Source organism: Aegilops tauschii, chromosome 1 (assembly GCF_002575655.3).
Source record: "Aegilops tauschii subsp. strangulata cultivar AL8/78 chromosome 1, Aet v6.0, whole genome shotgun sequence".
Taxonomy (NCBI): Eukaryota; Viridiplantae; Streptophyta; class Magnoliopsida; order Poales; family Poaceae; genus Aegilops; species Aegilops tauschii.
Window position 1 is genome coordinate 74,963,563 of NC_053035.3, and position 27,587 is coordinate 74,991,149.

The 27,587-nt window shown below is 45.6% G+C and overlaps 2 protein-coding genes, 1 long non-coding RNA gene and 1 other non-coding gene across 5 annotated transcripts; 3 read left to right on the forward strand and 1 right to left on the reverse strand.

The window, feature by feature from the left end:
• Nucleotides 1-306: 306 nt before the first annotated feature.
• LOC123494890 (uncharacterized) lies at nt 307-1,615 on the forward strand. Its single transcript, XM_045231376.1, has 4 exons — nt 307-474; nt 895-1,223; nt 1,375-1,492; nt 1,541-1,615. The coding sequence occupies exons 1-4, from the start codon at nt 307-309 to the stop codon at nt 1,613-1,615; spliced, it is 690 nt and encodes a 229-aa protein (XP_045087311.1).
• Nucleotides 1,616-2,097: 482 nt separating this feature from the next.
• LOC109774417 (uncharacterized) lies at nt 2,098-21,304 on the reverse strand. 2 transcript variants are annotated; one of them, XR_005768018.3, is made up of 10 exons: nt 21,108-21,304; nt 19,179-19,239; nt 18,962-19,067; nt 17,530-17,623; nt 13,703-13,769; nt 13,149-13,633; nt 12,521-12,670; nt 12,376-12,437; nt 12,111-12,303; nt 2,098-2,391 (listed from the first exon to the last, which is right to left on the reverse strand). It is a non-coding gene; the product is annotated as an uncharacterized lncRNA (long non-coding RNA). The 2 variants fall into 2 exon arrangements; XR_006669547.2 differs by lacking the exons at nt 13,149-13,633; nt 13,703-13,769.
• On the forward strand, nt 14,035-16,263 carry LOC109774416 (transcription factor MYB61). Its single transcript, XM_020333135.4, has 3 exons — nt 14,035-14,508; nt 14,645-14,774; nt 14,888-16,263. Exons 1-3 carry the CDS (start codon nt 14,376-14,378, stop codon nt 15,912-15,914), a joined length of 1,290 nt encoding a protein of 429 aa, XP_020188724.1. The 5' UTR covers nt 14,035-14,375; the 3' UTR covers nt 15,915-16,263.
• A 428-nt stretch (nt 21,305-21,732) lies between the features above and the next one.
• On the forward strand, nt 21,733-21,813 carry TRNAL-AAG (transfer RNA leucine (anticodon AAG)). Its single transcript has one exon. It is a non-coding gene; the product is annotated as a tRNA-Leu (tRNA).
• Nucleotides 21,814-27,587: the final 5,774 nt, after the last annotated feature.

A 27,587-nucleotide genomic window follows, 5' to 3' on the forward strand; every position in this document is an offset into this window, starting at 1 on the left:
AAGCTCTATGTATTGGAGAAAATAAAGGTTGAAGGCATTCAGACGTGAATGTGTGGAGTTAAGAGCATCTACTGCTGGGCCCCCAAACCTGCCTCAAATGCCCGGGCGGACGGCCCGATCATTGACCGGTCACGCTAATGCGACCCAGACGAACGCCTCAAACGGGCCTCAAACGCCCGAGCTGACCGGCACCCCTCATATCTAGCGCGAATATGGGGGCACCTCGGGTGCGTCCACCATGTCGGACCCGACAGCCCTACCTTACCTCATATTGCACCAAATCCACCCCCTCGACATACCGGATCCATGTGCTCTCTCATCTCTTCTTCCTCCTCTGCGACGTCCGTCTCGCAGCTCCGCCGCCGCGCACGCTCCACAGCCACTCCGAGCCTCTGCGCCGCCAGCACCGGCACAACACTCCTCTCTCCCGTCCTCGCCGCCGAGGACATCAGCGGCGGCCCGGACGCCACCGCGGTACGTCCAACAACTCTCGGGCTCCCCCTTGCACTCTATGTGTTCGACATATTGTCCGACCTGGTTTTTTGTGAATTTTTTAGGGAAAGCGATGAATTATGATGCTTCGTCGGACAAGAAGTATGGACCGACGAAGCATAATCAAATCATTCAAGATGAGTTCTTCGATTCGTCGGATTCGGGCGGAGAACTGGACATGATCGTGCTCATGAGCATGCAAGAGGAAATGGACCGTTAGGTGGAGCATATCCTCAACTTCAAGGGCTCAATCAAAGGGAGAAGAGTGATCAATCGGGATAGGGTGTCTAGAGCACGCTCATGCAGAAGGACTACTTTGCTCCGAACCCAACTTTCCCGGATGATCCATGGTTTCGTCGCCGTTTTCGCATGCCGAAACCATTGTTTTTGCTTATTGTGGAGGGAGTGGAGGCACGCGATGACTACTGCAAGCTCATAAGGGATTGCTGCGGCCAACTATCTTTCTGTGCTAAGCAGAAATGCACGGCTGCTCTGAGGATGCTTGCACTTGGTACTGCCGCATATGCCGTTGATGAGATGGTTAGAATGGGGGAGAGCACATGCCTCGAGACTACTGTCAAGTTTGTCTGTGCCGTGGTGCAGGTGTTTGACAAAGTATCTGAGAGGGCCAACGCAGAAAATTTGTTGGTTATTGAAGAGGCCAGAGGGTTTTCAGGAATGGTCGAATCAATTGATTGCATTCACTGGCAATGGAAGAACTGCCCCCAAAGGTTTGCAGGGAATGTATCAATGTCACACCAATGAGGCCACCATCATACTAGAAGCAGTGGCATCACATGACTTATGGATTTGGCATGCTTTCTTTGAAATGTCGGGTTCGCACAACGACATCAACGTGCTTCAATGATCTACGGTGTTAAGGAGGCTTTGTAATGGGGAATTTCCGCCATGCAACTACACTGTCAACGGCTGTGACTACAACATGGGGTACTACCTTGCCGATGGCATCTATCCTCAGTGGGCGGCGTTTGTGAAGACCGTATCCAAACCACAGGGCAACAAATAAAATCACTTTGCAACAATGCAGAAAGCAGCCAAGAAGAATGTGGAGAGGGCATTCGGGTGCTTCAAGCTTGTTGGGGAATTGTTCGTGGAGCTGTAATGATGTGGGAATCAGAAACTTTGTGGCAACTCATGGCATGTTGTGTTATTTTGCACAACGTGATTGTCGAGAATGAGGGTGAAGGTGTTGCCCAAACCAATGGTTTTGAAGCACCTGGAGAACAAGTTCAATTCCCGAAAGATCAAGATGCAAATCAGCTTATGAACTTTCTACAGGTGCATCAAAATCTTCGACATCATCAGATGCATGCACAGCTACTCAATGATTTTGTGAAGCATGTGGACCCACAATGGAAACCAAAGAGCTAATGTTTGAGTTTTGCACTTAAAATAAATTTTATATAAGAACTATGTATTTTCAGTACCAACATTTGTTATTTACTTGTGAAATTGGGGTGTTCGATGGACGTGCAGAGATTTAAGATATGTGGATACTGAACTCAAGATATGAGTGGCCGTCCAAATGCATTCGTGGGCGTTTCAGATGCCGGATTTGCCAAATCCGATTATAGATGCCCTAAGTTAAGCATGTGGGATCCATTCATCGTTTGAGAAGGGAAGGGATATTTGTTCAAGATGCGCGCGCCACTGCACATGAGTCCTGCACGCTGGACATATACCGAACTAACAGTACTGCCGCATCATCACCACTCACCTAATACCACAACAATCCACGCAACTATATTCGATGCTGTACTAACCAAAAGCAACGGATTAACAAAGTTTTACAGGTGCGCTTGTGAGTTTGTCCGTTCTTGACAGTACAGCAGGGCCCGCATGCAGACGCTAATCGTGAGCCGTCCGTTCCACGCATCGCTGTCCCTCGTCGACAAAAACAAGCGAGCGTGATTAATCTGGTTGGCTAATTGTAGCATAATTAAACGTAAATTAAGCTACAGTGACAGTACACATCGGACGACGATGGGCGTACGACTGGAATCTCGGTCGTATTTGACATCATATATGCACAGTAGTACGAGACGAGAGAGCACATGCAAAATGGCGAGCATCAAAGGGAGGAGCGAAAGAAATCGCACGCCTTCTGGAGGCATCTACGTATGTTCGCACGTACAAATACATGCATGGCTCAATTTCCAAGTTCTAGAACATCAACAGGATGAACAGTATAATTGCATGTGCATGCACATTTACTAGATTGAAAGCATATCAATATATACATAGAAATGCAGCCTGTGAGATACGCAGATACATACCGGTAATACACCTGTGAGCACATCCATCTGCTGAAAGCATTTCTAACCGATCCAATATATTTCCTTAGTTTCTAACCGATCCCATATATATCCTTAGTAGAGTAAATTTGGCTTCTTACTCCACTAAGTTTGACCTAGCCGATCCCTATATGGCTTAGTGGAATAAATATTTTACTCCGTTCCTAAAAATCTAAGTATATTTACTCCATCGTTGCGCGGCCGAGTAAAATCGATGCCTCTTCCCCCCCCCCCCCCCCCCCCCCCCCCCCCGCATCGCCTCCGACACGCCCCCCGCCCTCCCCCACCCCTCCGATGGCCGGACGTGGTGGCCGCCAGTCTGCGCCGCTACGCGCGCAGTCGTCCTCCATGGGCTCTTCATCGAGCCACTGTCGCTGGTCGCCCGATCTGCCCGCCGCCGCGCCCCTACACCGGTTCGAGGACTTTCCCGTCCTCCCTCCGCCTCGGCCGTCGATGAGGACCTACCTCGGGGTCCGGCAGCAACACGGGGGGACATGGGTGGCCGAAATCACGGATCGGGAGACCCACACCAAGCGGTGGCTCGGGACCTTCCACATGACCGAGATCGCGGCCATGGAATACGACCGCTGACAGGTCCGCTTCCACGGTGAGGCGGCTCGGCTCAATTTCCTACCAGGGCACACGTCCGGTCCACCTCATCCCGCCGGAGCCGGGGGTGGTGAGCTCGGCTATGGCGCGGGAGGACCGCGAGGTGAGGGAGTGCCTCGAGGTTGAGGCCGCCGACAAGGCCTACATGGAAGAGCTTGGCCGGGAGCACCTGGAGCGGATGATCTTTGCCAACGCCAGCGGCGAGGTTATCGTTATCTCCTCCTCCGACGAGGTCCAAGGCGGCGAGGTGGACGGCCACGACGAGGAGATCGACGTCGACGAGTGGAGGAGTGTCTTCGCCAACGACCCCGACGACGGCACCGGTCCGGACCGGCTCGACGGCTCGCGGCACACCGTACTTGACAAGGAAGGGTTGGCTCGACGTCCACTTCGACCGAAAGTAGTTTAGTTGCTTTTGTTTAGTTTAAATTTATGTTTTATGTTCGGTTGTGCAAAACTATCTATGTTTATATTTGAATGCATGCTACTTTCGGTTCAAATTGCTTTGAATTTGATCAAATTGAAGTTTACTTCGTTAAGTTTAGGGGATCGGCTAAAAACGGCCAAAAATTAGTGGAGTATATATACTCCACTAAGGCTTCGTTTGACACGAGAGGTTTCGGGGGGAATCGAGTGGATTTTCCACGCGTGGCCCAGAACCCTCTACAATCCTCTGATTCCCCACGAGGTTTCGGTGGGAATCGAGTGGATTTTCCACACGAGGTTTCAGTGGCCCAATCCACCTGATTCCCCCTCGATCCGCCTCAACCCACGCGGGTCAGAAGGCACGAGGAGGCCCTCGAGGAATTGGAGCCACGCACGAGACCGAGCCTTCTCCTCGCGCCACCGTCGGCAGCAGCCGTCCTCGCGGAGGGGATGCGTGGCTGGAGGGGATGTGTGGCTGAAGCAGAATTTAAGCTTTCAAGGGGATTGGGTGAAAGAGGGGGATTCACCAAATCTCCTTAAATCCACTTCTCCCAAAACCCCCACGATCCCTTCCTGTCAAACAAAGTCTGGTCAGAAGGCACGAGGAGGCCCTCGAGGAATTGGAGCCACGCACGAGACCGAGCCTTCTCCTCGCGCCACCGTCGGCAACAGCCGTCCTCGCGGAGGGGATGCGTGGCTGGAGGGGATGTGTGGCTGAAGAAGAATTTAAGCTTTCAAGGGGATTGGGTGAAAGAGGGGGATTCACCAAATCTCATTAAATCCACTTCTCCCAAAACCCCCACGATCCCTTCCTGTCAGACAAAGTCTAAGGGTTTTACTCCGTTAACTTTTAGGGGATCGGCTAGAGATGGCCTAAAGTGATTATGTGATTCGAACCACACTAAATCATGTTCATAATGACCATACTGTTGATCTCTAGCTGTGTTTTGAATATAAACAGAAGCGCAAGACAAGGGAAGGACTATACCTGATAGTTGACCATACATGAGTACTGCATCCTTGTAACAGCAATTGCTCTACCAAATTAAGACCAGGTTCTCTTGGTTCACACGGCTAAAGTGGATTGTACAAATAATTGTGTCCCCCACCTTGCCTTCTCTGTTGCACCTCAACGGTTTCTAGCATATGAACTCTACTGATCGTTGTACATACCACTTGGCGTATGCTTGTGCCGTGTTGGATTGACATTATATTTTAACCCTATTTCCCATTAGATGAAAACTCCACTGGCCTTGCTTTCATGTCACGCAGTGTCCAAATTAAACTAAGACCAGTCTGCGGATGAAAACGTGTACGCCAGAGCTACGGCCTACGGGAACATTCGTACGGGATTGAAGTTACGGACGAGCGTGGCAAATTGTGCGAAATGGATCCGTAAGAACAAGTCCGTATGGGTTTTCCGTAAGTGTAGAATTATTGAGACGTACCCTAGGTCCCTAGCTAATTCAATCATAATTGTGAGGAGAACATAACATGCAGTCATTTTAGCATCGATGACCAGTGTGTTTAAAGCAGATAATTAATTAACATGTACACTAGTTGCAGGCGGCAGAAATAATCAAGGTGGGCATCAGTGCATCATGGACACTTGCTCCATTTATTCGCAACTAACGATATAAGATGTAGCACAAACAATGTGTTGCCAGCTTTTTTCATAAGGTTTCGATGTAATGGTCCGTTTTATTTTGTGGGTGTTAGAGCATCTACAGCCGGGCTACCTAAACCCGTCTCATACGCCCGGGAGGACCGCCCGATCACTGGCCAGTCATCAAATTCCAACCCAGATGGGCGCGTCAAACGGGTCTCAAACACCCGGGCTGACCGACACCCCTCATATCCAGCCCAAATATGGATGGATGTGGGGGCGCCCGGGAGCGTCCGCCACGTCGGACTGACGCTAGGGTTCCACAAGAAAATAGTCCGAAATCCGGCGTCCGACGCTCGTCCCCTCCATCAAACCGATGTCGCCGCGTGGCGCCGCTTCGGCGGGCCGCGTACTGCCTAGCCTGGCTATTTAAGTCGATGGCCGGCACCGAAACCCTACCCCTCCACATTTTCCTCCTCCCGTCGGCCGTCGCCGCCACTTTCCACTCTCTATCCGCCACCACTAGTAGCCATGCCCCCACGCCGCCGGGTGAGGGGCTACCCATTTCTAGCGCCGAAGCACCGGCTGCAGCTCCTTGAGCAGATCCGGGCAAGGCCCGAAGCCCGGATCGCCCGGGGCTACCTCCGGATGCAGTGGATCCGGAGGATTTGGGGTTGGAGGAGGAGGTTGAGGCTGAGGAGGAGGGGGTGTGGGGGACGCCGGGGACACGGAGCAACAGGCCATCTTCGATTCCCTCCGCTCGGAGTCAGATGCGGAGGGCAAACACCGTCGTCGGCAGGAGATGAAGGCGGAGCACGCCGCAGACGAGAGGAGATGGTCGCCTACATGGATGAGGTCGAGGAGGAGCCGGAGCCCTCCTACGCGCCCATCCACCTGGCGCTCGGCACCGACGTCGTGGACATCTCCGACGACGAAGATTAGCTAGGGTAATACATAGTATGTAGTACGTAGGATTTTTTTTGCATGCTTTGTATGGATCTAGGGGTTGAAACTTGAGAGACTCGGATATAGAGTAGCAAAATTAAGGCGTGATCGGTCACTGCCCGCGGACACGCCCGGTCGCGTCCGCGGGCGTTTGAGGGATCGGGTTTGTCAAGTCCGGATGTAAATGCTCTTATGGATTGGAATTGAACATCTTCATGCATGTAAAATTATTGTAATTGCCTGTCCCATAATTCTTGATGAATATTGGGCAACGTGGAATATGCCCATGCGCATGCATACGTATCAATTAGCTAGCAGCTAGCAAGAAAAGCTCGACCATTCATAGCTGGCATCTTTTATTTGTAAGCACTCATCCTAGGACCCGATGGAGATACTCTTGGACAGGAAAAACGACGTCTGAACAAGACGCTGGCGTGCATGGTAGGAGGATACCATAGCTACGTATACTACTGGAGGCCACGCGTACACTCCCTCTTCGAGCTACACCAATGGACAGTTGTGATCTTAGCTAGCCTTGAGGATATGCAGACGAAAAGGAAAATGGACCGTGCAAAATTTCCAACAAAGATGGAGAGAATGGACCACGCATGTACTCCCTCCGTTCCAAAATATAAGTCTTTTTAGAGATTTCAACAAGTGACTACATACGGAGTCAAATAAGTGAATCTATACTCTAAAATATGTCTACATACATCCGTATGTTGTAGTTCATTTGAAATGTCTAAAAAGACTTATATTTAGGAACGGAGGGAGTAGATATCCTGCATGTGATCTTCATAATGCATGCACGCGCGTGGGCGTGCACCAGCTATACAACAAGTGCAACAATACACAAGCATACAGACCTGCAAAGAACTATTAATACGGCTGGGCAGCCAGCTAAAGATACAACAATACGCATTCATATTAATGTATTTACAGTGGTAGGTAGGGTACATGCATAAATAAAATGCATGTATATACTCCGTCCGTATCATAATATAAGACGTATCATAATATCAGTGACAAAAAACGTCTTATACTTCCTCCGTTCCTAAATATAAGTCTTTTTAGACATTTCAAATGAACTACAACATACGGATGTATGTAGACATATTTTAAAGTGTAGATTCACTTATTTTGCTCCGTATGTAGTCACTTGTTGGAATCTCTAGAAAGACTTATATTTGGGACGGAGGGAGTATTATGTTACAGAGCAGTATTAATGTTTGCCAGTAGGACAAACCGGTGTACGAGCGAGCACACTGATGTGTCATCGTACGTGTACGTGCGTGATACATACATTTTTCTTAGGACAGCGAACGTGATGCATACAAGCATGAAGGGATTGACGGGATTACACGGATGTCGACGGATACATGCACAGACAGGGCATTGTATGGTGACACTGGAAAGAAACTAAGAAGAAAACTGTGCAGTGGTACGCTAGCGGCAGCTAGCTGCTAAAAGCGCTACACTACGAGTGACACTCATGCATGATGCATGGGGGGGACCATATGCGTGGAAGGTGCGGCCTCACATCACGTAGGGACAGGGGATTAATTAGTATTATTACGAATTGGACCCTCTTAATTAATTGATGGCTTGTCAACAAGGGTGGCCAGGGCTTGCGGGTTAACCACAGCCATAATTAATCAAGGATTTTCAGCATAATGAAGATGGATATAAGCAGGAGGGTTATCGATAACTCGATTGTGTGGACTAGGTGTGTTGTACAGGACAGGAGCATGAGTGAATCTTGTATTATCATCAGTGGTGAAAGAGTATATATGCAAACCTTTTGAAACAAATTGTAGGCAAAAAAGTCTAAGGGTTGTGCTATAGGTATGATGCACACTATATGGCTTTCTTACGTGTATCCGAAAATAAGGTGACGTGGCTCTCTCTCGTGCCACAGTTTGCGCTTAGCTTGACTATACGAATAAGATCTCGGAGACTAGAGTGGTAGTGCGAGTTGCAGTCATGCATGTACATATCCGGCACAGCATTAATTAGGTTTTGTTTACGAATTAAAAGGGGGTCATGGAAAGTGATGTTATCGTGGAAATGGAGCCCAGCCGTGCTGTCTGCTGTCATGTCCTGCTAAAAGTAGTAGGGTAATTTGGACCCCCCAACACTGACAACCAACTAATCATGCATTTGCAGCCTTTTGCCACTCCGAAATTGTGTTATTTTGTTATCTTAACTTACATGTTGACCATAATTAGGAGGTTATGCATGGACGAGAGAAGAGAGAGGAGAGAGATGGGAGGGAATCTGTCGGTTGGTACGTATATACTCTATATTACACGAAGAACAATTGTGTATTCTACATCTTTGAAGCATGTATAGCGTAAGTACATGTGACTTGTTATCATTTTCTTAACTAGCTAAGCTCTGCCCACAAACAATGCCATTTCTATGTTGGGGGGTAGTTGTATTCTCTTGAGAGTATAAGGTTCATCTATCGTCAACGAACCTTTTCATCTCAATCAATTTGGCCATTGTATACAGGAAATTGCAGAATATATATGGTCACTACGCTTCAGAGGTCCAATACGTTACTAACACACCTCCTATACATATTAGTGTATGTACATTAGAATGGCCGGGCACCTTAGATTTTTCCTACCCTCTCTCTACAGCCAGGCAGCCATGGAGCTCATGGAGGCCTAAGCAAAGCGACCGCCTGTGTAATGCACGCTCTCTGGCATGCCCCACCCAAGGGCGCCTGCGCCACTCTTGCTATGTCGTCCCTGATGTCCATCCATGACAGCACGGTACCTTGGCATGGGCGGATGTAACAGGTTGTGTTACATGTCCTCTCCGATATCCTCGTGCCAATTGACATCTACGTCAATCTCCTATGTTGCCGAACACTACCACGTTGAAGCATATATTGTCTTCCTCGACATGTTTGTGTCAGCGCCCTCGCCCATTACTCCTTGTCCTTAGCCGCATACCAGTGAGATCATTAAACATAGATCTAGCAGCGCGAAGGTGTTGTTGTATTGCCCAATCTCTAGGGCAAGAAATCTCATCTCTCTCTTTTTTCTATCTCGTGCACACTTCTTATTAATTGTTATAATGGTGAGGGATGGATGGAAGCTTAAAACTAAGGACATAGAGTCACTAGATGTGGTGCTATAGGAGCAGCGTTTCACTGGTGCCAGCGATCCTAAATCGAACAACGTGATGGCAACATGGCGAGAGAGGGCAGAGAGTTATGGGGACGGAGGGTGGAGAAGGCGAACATGTGGAGCCCTTCTAACATATGTACAAAATGCAAGCCAGACCATAGTGAACTCCATTGGCAACTTTATTTGCATTTTTCACTGCCCAAAGCTGATCGGAAAGACAAGTTTGTTGACTGTAGATGCATTCTTACTCTGTGTATACTCTTAAAAGAAATCTACTATTTGTATAAGAGATGTGACGAGTCTCTATGTACATCTGACTAATCTCCATCTTAACTTATAACATATGCTCGTAGATGAATAACGTAGCTCGTTCTCCTTTTTTACAATAAATTTTAGCATGTTCAGAGCAAATGTGGAAACTTTTTAACCTCACATTGATAATAGAATCTTGAAATCATATAAACCCTTCACAACAAATTATATGAAACTTGGTTATAATAATATTATAACAGACTTCATATTACCGTGTTGGAATGAAACCAAAGCACCAACCATGAGCAATTTCTTGCGATTAGAGAACATTTAACATGATGTCGCCTTTCACCAAGAATGCAACATCTATTACTGGTCTTGCGGGTGTCTTTCGTTGAGAGTGAAGGGAGAAAGAAAGAGACTAGAATAGAATTTAAGGTCGGACGCGGGCACTTTTCGAGCTACATGGATATACTAGGCTGGAGAAAGTGATGCCAATCGCATGAAAGCAAATTCTCCAGAATACTACATGAAAGCAAATTGATATAGGCCATTTGTTTGCCATGAAAAGGACGACGGCGAGAAAGCCATGCATGGATCTCGTCCTTAATTACATATTTTAATCCTAGATAGACTCCATTAGGAAGGTAAGAGACAGCTACAAATGGTTGGGCAATCATGGTGTAGTCTTGACAAACAATTTATAGTTGATTAAAAAGGTTATCCTAACTGCTGGCCACCGGATCGGTGGAGAAGTGGGCGTGCATGCGGAAATTGTTCATGTGTTGTCACACATATCCCAAAACGCATCCACTTCGCATAAAAGTAGATACCGCTTCTTTCGGAGTGCATGAGAAGGGGAAATGGCAAGAGGGCCGTTCGATTGAGCACGGTCACAAAACTCCTAAAATCTTCACATAGTTGCAGGACTCAGAAACGAGAACATCGAAACTGTTCAAATCGGCCGCCGAGATACACAAAGGGCAAAAACAAGAGGCTAGGGTCACGAAAACAAATTGAAATCGACACATCGCGCATTTTAATCAGGGCAGTAATTAAAGCGCGTGCCCACGCTATGCGAATAGTATTTGTAGCATGTTTAGTAGAGTGGCATTCGTGTGTGTTTGTGTGGCGTGGAATGTATGTCCTCTTGTACTTAGAATGCACTCCTTGCCGCAAACCTATGGCAAGCAGGCCATGTTACCCCAGATTCTTGCCGATTACGCCATTCTATAGCGCTCACATGCATGCTTTCCACAGAGGCATGCATTGGGGTTATGTGGGATACAGGAGGCGCAGAATTGGCTACGGACGCATGGATACCACACACACGCGCGCACGGCTGACAGCTAGCCACGGACAGGGACGAAGCACGGCTAAAAAGGGACGACAGCAGTATTCATTCACTTGCTCCGACCACGTAAAATAAAGCATCTTCTACGCATACAGATAGATTATTCTTTCTACCAGAAGAACAGATATATACACAGAAAGATAAAAGATGCATCTACACGCACATGTTTGAGAGAAGTTTCACCGATGTTCCGCGTCGCATCGTCGTTGAAGTTTCGCCGTATGAATTGAGGGCAACTTTCAAGCGTTTCATCCATGGTCCGTCCGAATTCAACGGGGAATCGAGCGAGAGAGCGGGCAAGGGGAAGTGGCCGGGGTAGCTACCCCAGGCCCAGGGCAGCTGCCAACTATTTGCGACATGAACATACTCATTCGTAGGAGGTTTGTACAGTAGCTTAGCAGCCTATACCGCGAGTGCGCGTCGAGTTGGTTGGCACACACGCGCGGGCGCGCGCGGCGTGGTCGCTTTTCCCCTTTGGCCCCATAGCAGCCTCGCTAGCTGCATCGTTCGCTCCATCCATCGATGGGTAGCCACTGACTGTCTACATGGGAGCAATGGATGGGTGGATTGGATTGGGTTGGACGGTACCCCTACCCCTACCGACGACGGCCCAGTGTCCTACGACTCTCTCTCCTCCCTCTTCTTTTCTCTCTCTTCTAGAGACTAGAGAGGAGAGGAAATGAGACGAAAGGTACGCATGCAGCAGTGTTGGCTTCGACGGGCCCGCCGGGCGTACTATTGGATGCCGTCCGTCCTGTTCTGATCTCTTCTTTTAGCCCTCTTGAATCCCGGCTGTACCGATCATTCGTTCATCATCGCCAGGACGGCAGGACCCATGCATCACAAATTTAACGCCTCTCCCTCTCTCTCTCTCCTCTTTCTCTCTCATGCATAATGCTGCTGATCGTAACAATAGTATTATCGTAAGCCCAATTGGAACGGATGAATTGAAAAGTGGGGGAGTAAGTCACCTTGGGCCTGTGCCTGTGTGGTGCTGTAGGGAGGGAGGGGGTGGACCTATGTCCTGTTGGGGACCCCGGAAAAGATGCCCTCCCGTTCATTCGTCAAACTCGCCCTACCCCCGTGATCTTCTAATGCCAGCCTTGCTAATCGCCACGCCGCTGCCGTCCCTTATCTCCCACCCCTTCTACATAATGCATGCACCTGTAACATACAGACGGAAGGATCATAATTACGCCGTAATACGCCTATTTGAACGTTAAGCTGCATCCTTACCATGACAGCAGGGTCACCCGGAGTGTGCCAGTGAGCGAGCTTTCTCCTCCTGGCTCAAGGTGCTGGAGAAGAAAAGACACAGAGCCAACAAATTAGTGAATGGAACATCTAGAGCAGTGCCCAGCAAAAGGCAGGTTGTTGTTACCTAAAAGTCGGTTTATCTCGGCCCAACTGCAAGTCCTGCATGGAGGAAGAACAGATGGTGACATTAACCCCCACGGGCACGCACACGCACCGGTTGGTTTTAATCGTTGCGATACGAAACAAGCGGGGATGTGCTAATTGCTCCAAAAACCTGCATAAACAATATATACAAGAGTCTATCAGAACAGACAATGCAAGCCTCCAGAACGGATGAGATCCGCTGCATGGGGAATCAAAGGACAAGACGATCAGCTGGAAACCAGACTAAATAAAACGCCCAATCATCAATGCCTTTTGATTCGTCCCCGCCCCGCGTCTTGTTTAATGGGGACGAGTATCGGCCATCACATGGGCACACAAGGATGCCATTACGATCCTAATCATGGAACCATGGATTAAACTCTCTCCTTTGTATTGGAAGACATGCAAGGATGGGAACAATAATACGTGCATTGACTGGCTCATTGGGGAATACTACTGTGCCGCGAATATTTGTCCCCCTCCTATGGACCTATTTTGTATCCGGAATTAGAAAACAAATGGTTTTTAATTTCCTTTCTACAATGATCGGCGTATCATCCATTGACGAGGCTAGCGACAGTCAGCAGGCAAATCATTATGCTGTGTACCTGTGTCATTATAGAAAGCCCCGGTTCTTCACTGATCGCGGACAGGTCCAGCGGCGGCAACGTGCTCCGTCCGGGATTGGAGAAGCAAAGATTTGTGATTGGAAATTGCTAGCTAGCAGCTTGCTGCTCCGGGTAAACAAAAGGGGAGATGCCCTCTGTCCTGGAATACGAACATCTGGTGCCACCTCTTTCTCCCCAGGACCCCAACTGTGATGATTGATTGCCGATGGCTTTTCCCCCACATAGAAGTGATCCAGTGACTTACCTGAAAAGCAACGGAGATAGAGGACAATTCTTGGGCCTGACACATAAAATTTTCTTGCAGGTGGGGGAAAACGAGGTGCACATGCACGAACGAACAGCAGCGGCAGCAGCAGCTAACAAAGATGAGTTTTAATTAGCAGCAGAAGAAAGGTGGGCATGGCCGCCTCCCCCAACCGTGTGTGTGCTTTACCCTGCATGGAACACTCGTGACGTAGAAGTAGCTGCAGAAAAGAAGGCAACATAAATAAAAAGACAAGGCTTCTGTAGCAGGAGGAGGAGGAGTGGTGTACACTGCATGCTGCTCTGGGGGGTCGTGGTCATTCGCCATGGGAGGAGCAGGAGCAGGCAGTCCCTTTCCTGATAATGCAGAGGCAGATGGACCCATTTTACTTTCACTGGCTTGTGCTCAAAGAAACACAAGGAAGGAGAAGATGAAAGTAGAGTTTCATAAACAAGGCCGCGACAATTAAAATATCGGTGGAGGCGGCTACCCCACCGGTTTTGGCACCAGACATAGATTCTTAGGAGAGATGACGAGACGTACCCCCACGCGTAGCCGGAAGCAACCAAGTGAAGAAGAAGAAGAAGGGTTAAACCCCCACCCCCTTCCCCTCTCGCAACCACCTCCACCACCACCACCTTTAAAAGAAGGTGCTAAAGGGGGGGTGTCCTGCAAAGAAAAGGAGAGGAGTGCCCCCTAACCTTTCCCTGCTTTCCACTGAAATCTCCTATCTGCAACCATACACACTGTTGCTCTTCTTGCTCAATTCTGCTCTCAGCAATCATTTCCCCATATATAAGTCACTATACCCTCTGCATTTCACACCCCTTCAGCCATGGATTCCTGAAGAAGCTCTGCGCTACCAGAGGAGACTTCTGCTGTGCGTGATTGCAAGCTGCGTGAGTTCCGCAAACCCGTCGGGTCTGCGAATTTCAAGCTCGCAGGCTCTGCATTGCACTGAAATGGGGAGGCATTCATGCTGCTACAAGCAGAAGCTGAGGAAGGGGCTCTGGTCCCCTGAGGAGGATGAGAAGCTCATGAACCACATCACCAAGCATGGCCATGGCTGCTGGAGCTCTGTCCCTAAACTTGCAGGTGAGCAAAAACTAATCTTCTGCATTTCACTCGTCAATTAGCAACTTCCAGTCTTTCCCCCCTTCTTCTCCTCCTAAGAAGGCTCCCCTCTCTTAGTCAATCCAATTATCTAAATTTGCCTCGTAAATTTCTGCAGGGCTCCAAAGGTGCGGCAAGAGCTGCAGGCTGAGGTGGATAAACTACCTAAGGCCAGACCTTAAGAGAGGTGCCTTCGCTCAGGACGAGGAAGACCTCATCGTTGAACTCCATGCTGTGCTCGGGAACAGGTGAATTTTAAGCCTATAGTTGTACTAGGAGGACCCTAACAGAATTCAGCATTAGTAACTGCAGAGCAAACCTTGATAATTCAACTAATACGCCTCTTTTTTTCCATGAGAAGGTGGTCTCAAATTGCAGCACAGATGCCTGGGAGGACTGACAATGAGATTAAGAACCTCTGGAACTCGTCCCTCAAGAAGAAGCTGCGGCAGAAGGGCATTGACCCCAACACCCACAAGCCCCTCACTGAGGCTGATCGCAGTGGAGCAGCTCCCACCATCAGCACCGAGAGGACCTCTGGTTCCAGTGATGTCAACCCGTCAAGCGCTGGTGCTCTAGGGAACTTCGGTCACCTCCTCAGCGAGACAGCCCAATCTTCAATGCTGCTGCCGGTGTATGACAAGAAGCGCCCTGAAACTCCAAGCTTGGCACGACCTAAGGTGCCAGCAAAGGAGTTGTTCCTGGACCAGCTTACTGCTGGTCATGAGAGCCCATCAAGCTGCCGTTCATCAGGTCCAACGCTGTATTTTCCTTTTCAGCAGCAATTAGGCTACAGCAACGAGTGTGGCAGTGGAGATGGTGCAAATATGAACTCACTCTGGTTTAACCAGAATGATTTCAGTTGCAACACAATTTCCACTGTGATGCCAACAGTTTCACCATCAGCCCTCTCGACGCCGATGGGACTGAACCTCCCACCAGACAATCACCGCCATGGGGGCACTGGCATCGGCAGTGCCCCTTTCTACTGGGATGGTGTTAATCCTAGCAGCAGCGGTAGTACCGGGAGCAGCGGAAGCAACAGCATGGGGTTCGAGCCACAGAGCACGAACTCAATTCTGGAGAACAGTGTATTCCCATGGACAGATATCGGAGTTGGGCAAGAAAAGGATACCAGAGTTCAGTTAGTGGAGGAACTCAAGTGGCCTGACTTGCTTCATGGAACCTTTGCAGAGGCAACCACAGCGATGCAGAACCAGAGCCAATCACTATACGATGATGTGATCAAAGCAGAGAGCCAGTTCAACATGGAAGGGATATGTGCTTCTTGGTTCCAGAATCAGCAGCCACAGCAACAGCTGCAAGCAGCATCAGACATGTATGATAAAGACTTGCAAAGAATGCCCTTGTCTTTTGAGCATATCTAGGTACCATGTTCTGCCATACATGGAACAGAGAAGATCAGCAGAAGCTGAGACTTGTCTCACAATTTCGTGAGCAGGCTATGCTGAGGTGCTTGCATAGATACATATGTGGGTTGATACAGAAATCAACCCTCCACAACCTTCCTTGGTTATAAAGATCATGCAGTGCCACGGAAAAGACAGCTCTGTCATCAGGAGTGGCGTCAAATTGCACAGAAAAGTACATTCTGGAGTCTCCCTTTCTTTCTCTTGAAAATTGTTGTTTTCTTCTGTACACGACAGCTCAACTTTTGGATACTTGAGTTTTTGTTCACTCTCTGTTTATCAAATAAATAGACAGGAATGGGAAAAACTGCATGTGTCGGTAGCTATCACAGACCATACTAGTAGTCCCAAACTTTTCAACTGCTGCCATGCACGTAGATGGGAATTAATTATTGCAAGTTGTATTTTTATATCTTTTGAGAAGTTGCCGACAAACTGCAGTCGTATATTTGTAAAGGCAGAAAATTGGAATATATTGACCCATGAGCAATTTTTCTCTGGCTTTCCCTTTCCTGTTTCTGTCTTAATCTTTTCCCTGTGGAGAATCCGAAGCTACTTGATCGCTTTCTACTTCAATACCAGCATGGAAAAGGATTGGTTGATTTGATATGGTCTAAAGAGGTAACCATCCTCAGGAGAGAGTAAGCACGGCTGCGAGAAAAGGAGGCAAGTATTTATGAATATCTACCTACCATGCAGATGGGTAGCATATGAAGCCTCATTTTGTGGTGAGCACTCAACATATGCTCAACTATGGCTGTGCATTATGGTTTGTTCATGATTACATCATAGTGCTGCAAATGTACCTAAACTTGGCCAGGAGCTCACCATTCAGCAACCATAGAACTGAAGCCATTTTGGGTGCTTACTTGGTTTATCACAAACTAGTTGTGGTACGAGCTAGGTGACACTGTAAGTAACCCACAACTAACCTCCAGAAAAGCTAGCCTTTACTTAAAAAGGCCAAATAGAGTACCAAAACTTGGTTTCAACATTCAACATCGCTGTACCAAGGGCGGGCGATAATACTAATGCTCCTGCTAATAATACAATTGAGGGACCATGTCATGGGCTGAGTTAGATTGTTAACCAATTTGGCTTGGCCTTGGTGGGATCCTTTCTTTATGACTCCTCCTGTTCAAACCCTCAAATATGGGTTTATTTCTATGGGTTGCAATAGTGCTAACTAATGGACCTATGAAATCAGGTTCCCAAACAATAGATTAGCTTTAGAAGTTACAGACTATATTTACATCACACAACTAACAGGGCTCGGTCATGTGTAAAAAAAGGCTGGCATAAAGTGATTGACACTTTCATTTTCAAAGACACGATGAGACCAATAATGCTCATAAGGACCATTAGCACCTAAAGGAAAATTAGAGAAGCCCAATAATTCTGGAATGCAGTGATAAATACTACTCCCTCCGTCCCATAATATAAGAGCATTTTTTACACTACACTAGTGTAAAAAATGCTCTTATATTATGGGACGGAGGGAGTAAATATCTATCTCTAGATTCTGATAAATAATTCACAATGAATTACACTTCATAAGAGCTTGGTTGCGTACCATGCCGTTTCAACTTATGTGGCATATGCACTTTAATTCGCTTTGTTTATATCCTGTGTCTTCTTGGACGTATGAGCTGTATTATTGGATGCATCTGCATGTTTTAGAAATTGACACATCAGTTGACAGAAAAAACAAAAGGTTGAAAAGGAAGAAGTAACAAGACGGGAAAATAGCAACTGTTCAAAAAGGAGGATGCTAGTGCTCTTCCAGATGAAAAAGGACATTTAATTTAATAATTTGATATTTAGTGTCAAGATTGCCAGCAGCAGTAGACTGCAATAATGACCACCTAACATCATCATTAACGAATGGAAGATAACAGATGAGAAGGAATAATATCACAAATTACACAATCAGCAGTTTTTTTTTCCTCGAACATGCACCGGACTGCATGTCGTTTTGCATAATTACTCAAGCAACAGTAACTTCGCAACATTAGATTTGAGATATTGTAATGTGTGTACTATTATGAGGTCCAAATGGAGCAAAGGAACAATCAACAGCCAGTTCACCCATTCTATTTGACACAACCCACACTGCAATTGATTGTGAATTTGTGATCAAGTATTGCTTTGGTTTGACAGAAACATAAAATTTAGGTAAAGCAAAAAATAAAAGCCATACAGTTCTTGTTTTACAAGCAAATAACTAAAAGCAAGACACGAATCTACTGCTGCATGATATATGTACTTGCAAATAGTTCTTTCCTCTCAGCCTCCCTTTGACATCAGCATGATGATGGAAATAGGAAAGCATATTGGCACAGCTTTTAAGTTTGGAATTCTGTAATTATAAAAGGCTTCTCCATCTTGGGGCTGCACGTGTCAAGTTAATTTCCCTGTCTTCAACACTATCTGTCTCTGCAGTCAACATGTGTCAATTACAGACTGGAGACATGACTAACTGACTACGAATAGTTCCATCAGTTATTATTAAACTGTGAATTCACAGATATGTAAAGGCAAATGTCAAAGCTGGTACATCTTTGTGCTCATGTTAGCAATCTCTTCTTATATAGTCCATAAGAAGCTCAAAGAACTAAGATGAGATTATGGTTCTATGAACCATGCCAGGATCAGGTAGAGGGAGAAGAATAGCATTTGCAGAGTTTCAACAGTGTATACGTAGCCACTACTCAATAGGTCCACTCAATCAAAATGAATGGCCCAATGGCATAAGGTAGGAGGAAGCAGCAAATATGAGCAGCTTAATTAGTTGGAACCATCCTTCAGTTGACTGTCTACTAATGAAGGTGTGCAAGTAGATGGTATCATCAACCAAGAGAATAATAACAACTAGATACAGCCTAACTCAGTGGCAATGAATGTATCTAATATACAACCCAAGTGTATGTGCATTCAACAATTTAATTCATGGAATCATATGGCAAGGCATCATGCTTCTTTTTTCTTCTGGGTTTTCGTTTTACCTCTATGACACATTTTGCTGGTGAGGATGAGTCAATAGGCCTTGTCAAGAGTACTGCTGCACTTTCCTCCTTCACAGGCTGGCTGCTATGTTCGGGAGCACGAGTCCTGGGAAATCAAGGCCATCTTCTCATTAGCGTACCAGCAGTTTAAGGGTCATTCTTGTGAGCCTACTATGTAAATCACAAACATGCGCCCAGGACAAGGAAGTTATCTTACTCTCTTTAACAACTTAGGGACGATCTAGAATATCTCCAACAATGTCTCATTGAGCAGCGGTCTGCAAATTTCAGAAATTTATAGCGGTGCCAAACAGGCCAAAACGTTGTATCTATAACCTATTATCAACTTAAACACACTGCATTTCCAGAAGATTCATGGAACAAAAGTACAAACCACAACCGGTGTTCAATCTAAAAATATGTCAACATGTTTAGCCAGTTTAGGTGATACTGTAAAATGAAAATTATTATTTTTTGGACGCATTAGGTTTAACATGTACTTAATTGAACAGGTGAAAAATAACATTGCACAATGTCAACAGGCTTGAACATAAATCCACTGAAACAAATAGAGTAAATTACTAGATAACACAATAATATTGATCAACATTACATCAGTTACACAAGGCAGTATCCAAATGGCAGTAGACCTAGTTCGATCCTTTTCTGTTACTGTTTGTTCTAGAAACTGGAAACGGCCAGTACAGCAAACAAATTTTATAGAACTCTATGGAACTTGAGAGCCCGTCATTCTGAATAATTTCCAGATGCTGATCGGAGAAACCATATTCAATAGATGATAAGATCACAGCACAGGTATCAGAAAGGAAACTGTATCACATTTTCAACATAGTTGTCAGTTAGGAGAAAATGTAGGTAACACGGAATTTCTTGTTTCAAACAGTCACTTCTAGGTCCCTATAGCAATTAGGTAAGAAAAGAAGCAATGAGTGATGCTTGAAATATGTCAAAAGAAGATGTTAAATATTGAATTGACACAGGTGAGGGAGAGCAAGGTGTGACATCTCAAGGAAGTGAAGAATGACACTGACCACACAAGACATGCAAAAGCAAAACTGACGGGTAACAAGGATATATGGAAAAGGATTAAGTATGGCCACTGTAGACCCTATCTGTAGTAAAATATATATATGAATATTACCATAAGAAAATTTAAATTCATGATTACGATGTATACTTAGGACGTTATAGCTACCACATATGCACATACAAAAACATAAATGTATCATTTGAAGCTAAAGAAACTAGTCTAGGATCAAGAGATTAAGCTAATAATAACTCTCTACTCCAGGATTAAGAAATTAAGACCCAATGTATTCCTTCGGTGCTGCTCTTGCAAGCACTCAACTATCACAACGGTGCTGTAATTATATGCAAACCCTACAGCACTAGAAACTGGGTTCAGCTCCAAAGCCTACAAACCTTTAAGGTTTTTTTTTTATCAACGAACCATTAAGGTTTTGACAGCTGAGTTGTCTTTTTACACGAAAACACCCAACTTATCCAACTTTGATTCAAAAACGACTAACGCAGTGTTGTTTTTATAAAAGCAAGGCGTCCTGCTTTCCTGAAAGCAATAGTTCAGACAAAGTACAGGTAACTGGCTGGGGTCACAAGCTTACAAAGCATGATTGTACGTACGGGTCGTGAACACTGATCAATTATTTATTTCGACCAGCAAATAGCAATGTCGGCATGGGCATCACGGTCCATATCCACAAGTAACAATGAAGTGAGCCCAGGACTCAAGACCGCACCCTGACTCCCTGAGGAGACCGCCAGCAAAGGAGTCAAGGGACGTTGAACCTTGCCAGTACCCTAGCAAACCCCTCGCTGTCAGGGCAGATGCAGCGAAACACCGGGGCATTGGTGGGGAAAAACATCGCCGTGATTGACCGAAGCTGCATTGGTGGTGACCGCTGCAGCAGCAAACGCAGGAACAGAGATCAATCCACCCACTCCCCCACCAAAATGGCTAATCAATTCGGCTGGGGAGGGAGGCCAACCAATGCGAGGTACCATCGTAGGCCGGATTCGTACGCGCGAGGCCAGGCGTGAGGGTGCGGCCAATTAATTCAAAATTAACATCGGGAGGGGAGAAGCAGGGGGAGGGGGGAACCTGTACCGTGATCACGCGCGCGGGTCGAGCAGGGCGTTGGCGGCCGCCGGGGGGGGGGGGGGGGGGGGGAGGAGGCTGGCGGCGAGGGTGCTTTGGCTGCGCCTCTCTCTTCCTCTGCGCTGCCGGTGGTGCGGTGCTTCTGTCGCTCGTACGCCTGTCTCCTCGGGGCGGAGCAGTGGGGCGCCGTCGATTTCGGCCGGGGAGGTGCGCCTGGAGGATAATGGGCCGATTGGGTGAGCCACAAGGATTTTTGTTTTTTTGGGCTGTAAAGCGCGTCTAAGCATTTATGCTGGGCCGCAAAGCTCTTGCAAGAATAATTGCGGCGTTTCTACAAAAAAGAATAATTGCGGCTCGGGCCGTGGATGGGCAAGAGCAGTTTTTTTAATTTCTAAAAAAAAAACTTTGAATTGGGAATAGGGAAGAGCAATTTTTTATTTCTAAAAAAAGGCATTTTCTTTGAACTGGGAATAGGGAAGGGCAGTTGGCGAGGGGAGAGATGTTTTCTGAACAAAAGGGGAGACATGTCGAGAATTTTCATGCTTTCATGCAGACATGGTTTTGACGAGGGAGAACAACGAGCACAATTACGTCTCAGAGTTTATAAGAATTTAAAAGTAAAATCACACAACAAGATCAGATGGCCGAGTTGGTCTAAGGCGCCAGATTAAGGCTCTGGTCCGAAAGGGCGTGGGTTCAAATCCCACTCTGGTCAATTATTTTTGTGAGATTTTTTCTCTCTATAAAATGAAACATAATTTCTCGCCCCTATGCTTCCTCGAGAAGAGACCCTAATTTATCGCACTATGCTTTCCTCGGGCAGACCCCAGGATTTGGGCGTGGGTTCAAATCCCACTCTGGTCAATTATTTTTGTGAGATTTTTTCTCTTTATAAAATGAAACATAATTTCTCGCCCCTATGCTTTCCTTGAGAAGAGACCCTAATTTATCGCACTATGCTTTCCTCAGGCACGACGGGCAGACCCCAGGATTTCCCTCCTCCTGAATCGCTCTGAGGCCATCTAATTTGCGGTTCTTCATAAAAGTTTTTCTCTCTCTTTTTGCGAACAGGTTCTTCAAAGAAGTTTGACGTAGTACCACGAAGAACATGCTTGGTTTGTACAGTAAAGAAAAGGTTGTCTACTTCCTCCCCTCCAAAACATAAGGCTGGTTGTAATGGGAAGTATCATATACTAGTATCTAATGCATAGTATCATAAATTAGTATCTTATATGTTGCCTTATTAATTGTCATGCATAACACAAAGTAGTATAACATTTAATATGATACGGTATCATGATATGATACCACACCCTCTCTTTCCTCATTTAATTGTGTGCCGTATCATCTAAAAAGTCTAGTTAACATGGATGATACCGCTTATAATACTCCCCATTATGAAGATACATATTTTCATTCTCCGCTTGTATACTGCTAGGTAGGGGACCTTGATGGCTGACAAGCAGATACTAAATTCAATAGTCATCTTTTATTAATTTAGAAATTTAGATAGATACCTTATAACTGCATTTGTATCCGTTGGATCATCACTTTCAGGCTTCCTCGGCCGTCCGATTGATTTTAAATAGCACCATCGCGCGTACATGCTTCGTTCCCAGCCTAACAAGCGCATTCTCGGGTTGCTCCGGTAGTTTCTTCGGCCCTCTGAGATTCTGTTGGGCCTACTGGGTCAGTATTAGGCTACTGTGCAACGCAAAAGCGGAAAAACTAAAATAATCTGGACACTCGTGACCCTGGTTTCCTGCGCTCGCAACCTTGCCTGGCGGCGCCTCTCCATGGTTGACCGATCTAGGTGCCGACCGATGTGGGACTTGGACTGCAATAGCGACTGGCTGAGTTTGCACCGATGCGAGGGACATCGCCTGGTCGGTTTGTTTAGTTGCATGGGCACGAAGGACAACGCCTCGTTGGTTCGATCGGTTGCACGGACGCGAGCGGCGCGGCGGGATGGGGTGTGGCGACGAACAGCCGCGAAGTTGAATCACCAATGATAATTGATTGACTAATAGATTGTGCAAAATTTATATATTTCATGCATTTGTATATTTATTGTTCAAATAGACGGGTGCGGCAACGTGTGCCATCAATAATCTAGTTTATTTTAAGATTAGGTGCACATCCATACATTAAGGGGGAACATTCAACTGGTTGCGCTCTTTCAGGAGGAAAATTTTCAAGTCAGGGTAATGTTAGCAAGCATCACCAGATATCCATATATCCTTGCATGCGCCCCAAGCTCGTCGACAAGTCTGTTGCTGCCCTTTTTATTTGACATGAGCATCATCTCTTGAAAGTTATCCATCTTGTTCTTTATGTCAGCAAGAATCGGAAATAAAACAATCTTGTTTGGAGCATTAGAATCAAGGGGCTAGAACCTCACAAAAAAAGAATCAAGGGGCTAGATAACTTTTTTTTGCGGGGACGAGATAACTTGGGAGTAGTCAGATTCAATGCCAAGTACTCCACCATGTCCTCGAGCTACACCCACTAGTGGTGGTACTTTATGCTTCAAGACGCCGACAACTACTACAAGTGACAATCCTCTAAGGCCTTGTACAATGCTAGATGCTTAGGGAGGTGCTTAGAAAAATAAACATGATTTTTATGAAGCACTAGTGCCTATTTTTACAAGAGAGACGCCTAATTAAGCGTCTACCCTCTACAAATAAGCATCAATGCTTAAAGAAAGAGTGGTTTATTTCTTTAAGCACCTCCCCTAAGTGTCTTGCATTGTACAAGGCCCAAGGGACTCAAACGACAATCCAAGCAAGATTGAGTGCTTCACTTGCACGAGACTCGGCCATAAGTCATTTGAGTGCCCAACAAAGCGAACCATGATGATCAATGAAGATGGAGATTATGAAGCTTTGAGTGAAGGAGAAATGGAAGCTTTGCAACAAGTCGCTCGTCATCGCCAACTCAATCAACATGAAGATGCTCGAGTGTTTTGTGACAATGACACGAGCCCCGCTCTAGTTGTCTACAAGGTTTTGACACTTCAACAACACAATGATGATGACCAATGGTGCAACATCTTCCACGCCAAAGCAGGCATCCACGGATGATCTATCAAGGTCATAATCCACGGTGAAAGTTGACAAAACTTAGAAAATGAAGAACTTTGCACCAATTTGCATCTCTCAAAGAAGCGCCATCCTCGTCCTTACAAGATTCAATGGTTGAGCGACTCCGGCAACATCCAAGTGGAGCACATGGTGCAAGTGTTTTTAAAACTTGGAGCCTATGAGGATACTTTGGAATGTAATATGGTGCCCATGACCATTTGTCACCTTCTATTGGGGCGACCTTAGCTTTATGACCAGGACGTCACCCATGATAGGTGATGATGGCCTGCAAGTGCACATGGTTTAATTGTAGCCTTTTCAAAGTAAGAGTATTGATCCCACGTGGCGCATAGGAATGGAGTGTTGCCTCTTGTAGTGAGTTATGGATTTGTGCCTGCAAATGACTGTAGATTACAAACAAAGTGAGGGCGGAGGTAAATAGTGATTTGGATGTAGAGCAGACTGGTATGTCCCCAACGTATCTATAATTTATGAAGTATTCATGCCATGTTTACAACAATTCTATATGATTTTGGTATGATTTGATTAGAACTAACCCGGACTGACGATGTTTTCAGCAGAACTACCGTGGTGTCATTTTGTTTTGTGCAGAAATAGAAGTTCATGGAACGAGCTGAAATTTTACGGAGAATATTTTTGAAAAATATAAAAAATACTGAAATGAAAAGATATCGGAGAGGAGTCCCGAGGCAACCACAAGGGTGGGGGTGCGCCCTGGGGTCGGAGAGGAGTCCCGAGACAACCACAAGTGTGGGGGCGCCCCTGCCTTGTCATCGCCTCGTGGGCCCCCTTGACTTGTCCCTGGCACCAACACCTCCTATAAATCCCAAAACCTCTAGAAATAAACCTAAATCGGGAGTTCCGCCGCCGCAAACCTCTGTAGCCACAAAAAACCAATCGGGAGCCCGTTCCGGCACCCTGCCGGAGGGGGAAACAATCACCGGTGGCCATCTTCACCATTCCGGCGCTCTCCATGAAGAGGAGGGAGTAGTTCACCCTCGGGGCTGAGGGTATGCACCAGTAGCTATGTGTTTGATCTCTCTCTCATGTTCTTCATTTGGCACGATCTTGATGTACCGCGAGCTTTGTTACTATGGTTGAATCGTATGGTGTTTCTCCCCCTCTACCTTCTTGTGATGAATTGAGTTTTACCTTTGAGGTTTCACTATTATCGGATTGAATTATGGATTTGAGAACACTTGATGTATGTCTTGCGTGGGATACCCGTGGTGACAATGGGGTATTCTATTGATTCACTTGATGTATGTTTTGGCACTCAACTCGCGGAATCCCGAGGTGACATTGGGGTAATCTATGCATGGGGTTTGATGCACGTTTTCGTCCTTGTTTCTCCAATAGGAATCTTGGGGCACTCTTTGAGGTTCTTTATGTTGGATTGAATATTATGAATCTGAAGTTATTTGATGCATATCGTATAATTGACCCACGGATACTTGTGGTGACATTGGAGTATGTAGGTGGCATTAGGGTTGATTGATGTGTGTCATATGGTGTTATTTTACTATGAACTCTAGGGTTGTTCGTGACACTTGTAGTAATAGCTCAATGGATTGATCGGAACGAATAACTTTGAGGTGGTTTCGTACCCTACAAGCAATTTCATCTTATGTTCTCCGCGATAGGAACTTTGGAGTGACTTTTGTCACACGTTGAGGGATTGCCATATGATTTTATTATGTTATCATTGTTGAGAGAACTTGCACTAGTGAAAGTATGAACCCTAGGCCTTGTTTCCAAGAACTGCAATACCGTTTTCACTCACTTTTACCACTTGCCATGTTGCTGTTTTATATTTTCAGATTACAAAAACCTATATCTACCATCCATATTACACTTGTATCACCATCTCTTCACCGAACTAGTGCACCTATACAATTTACCATTGTATTGGGTGTGTTGGGGACACAAGAGACTCTTTGTTATTTGGATGCGGGGTTGTTTAAGAGAGACCATCTTCATCCGACGCCTCCCACGGATTGATAAACTTTAGGTCATCCACTTGAGGGAAATTGCTACTGTCCTACAAAACTCTGCGCTTGGAGGCCCAACACGAGTCTACAAGAAGAAGGTTGCGTAGTAGACATCAAGCTCTTTTCTGGCGCCGATGCCGGGGAGGTTAGTGCTTGAAGGTATATCTTTAGATCTTGCAATTGAATCTTTTAGTTTCTTGTTTTATCACTAGTTTAGTTTATAAAAGAAAACTACAAAAAAATGAAATTGAGGTTTCCTCATATGCTTCATCTTTTTAGCGTCTGTCGTGAAGATGATGGAAATGAAAATAGTGCTCAAGTGTTAGAGGAAGAAGTCTATAAAATGGTTGGTACTAAATCTTTGAATGATGAGCATGATTGCAGTGTTGTTAGTATGAATTTCTTAAATATCCATGAAGCTAATGATATGCAAAGACACAAGCTTGGGGATGCTATGTTTGATGAATATGATATTTTTTGTCCCCCAAGTTTTGATGAGCAAATTTATTATGATGATAGCATGCCTCCTATTTATGATGATTATATTGGTGAAAGTGGGTTTGGAAGATTGTCAACTCTAGGTACTAATGATCCCACTATTTTGGAGGGTGTTGAATCTTTTCATAATATTGATAAAAGTGGATTTGGAGAGGTCATGACTTTATTTAGTAATGATTCCACTATCTTGGAAGAGGTTTCAATTGATTATGATGAGAACGAAGTTGCTACTTATGATGATTATTGTGATGATACTTATGTTATAAAAAGTAGTGATGATTATATTTATAAAACTTGTCATGATTATGATTACCCTTTTTCTGAATGTTACTCTTTTAATTTGGAAACAATTTATAGTATTCGAGTTTCTTATGATACTCCCACTATTCCGAATGAGAAGAATTTTGCTTATGTGGAGAGTAGTAAAATTTCTATGCTTGTAGATCATGAAAATAATGATTTATGTGATAGTTATATTGTTGAATTCATTCATGATGCCACTGAAAATTATTATGAGATAGGAACATATTCTTTTACATATTGCAATAATATCAAGTTTCCTCTCTATGTGTTGAAAATCTTGAAGTTATGCTTGTTTTACCTTTCTATGCTAGTTGATTCTTGTTCCCATAAGTTGTTCGTTCACAAAATCACTATGCATAGGAAGTGGGCTAGACTTAAATGTGCTTGCCACATATGTTTCATGATGCTCTCTTTGTGTTTCAATTCTTTACTTTTATGCGAGCATCATTGAAATCATCATGCCTAGCTAAATAGGCATTAAAGAAAAGCGCGTGTTGGGAGACAAGCGAATATTTACCCCTATTGTTCTTGTGTGTTCACATGATTAAGCTACTGTACATGTTTTATAGCGTTTGTTTCAATAAAGTGCC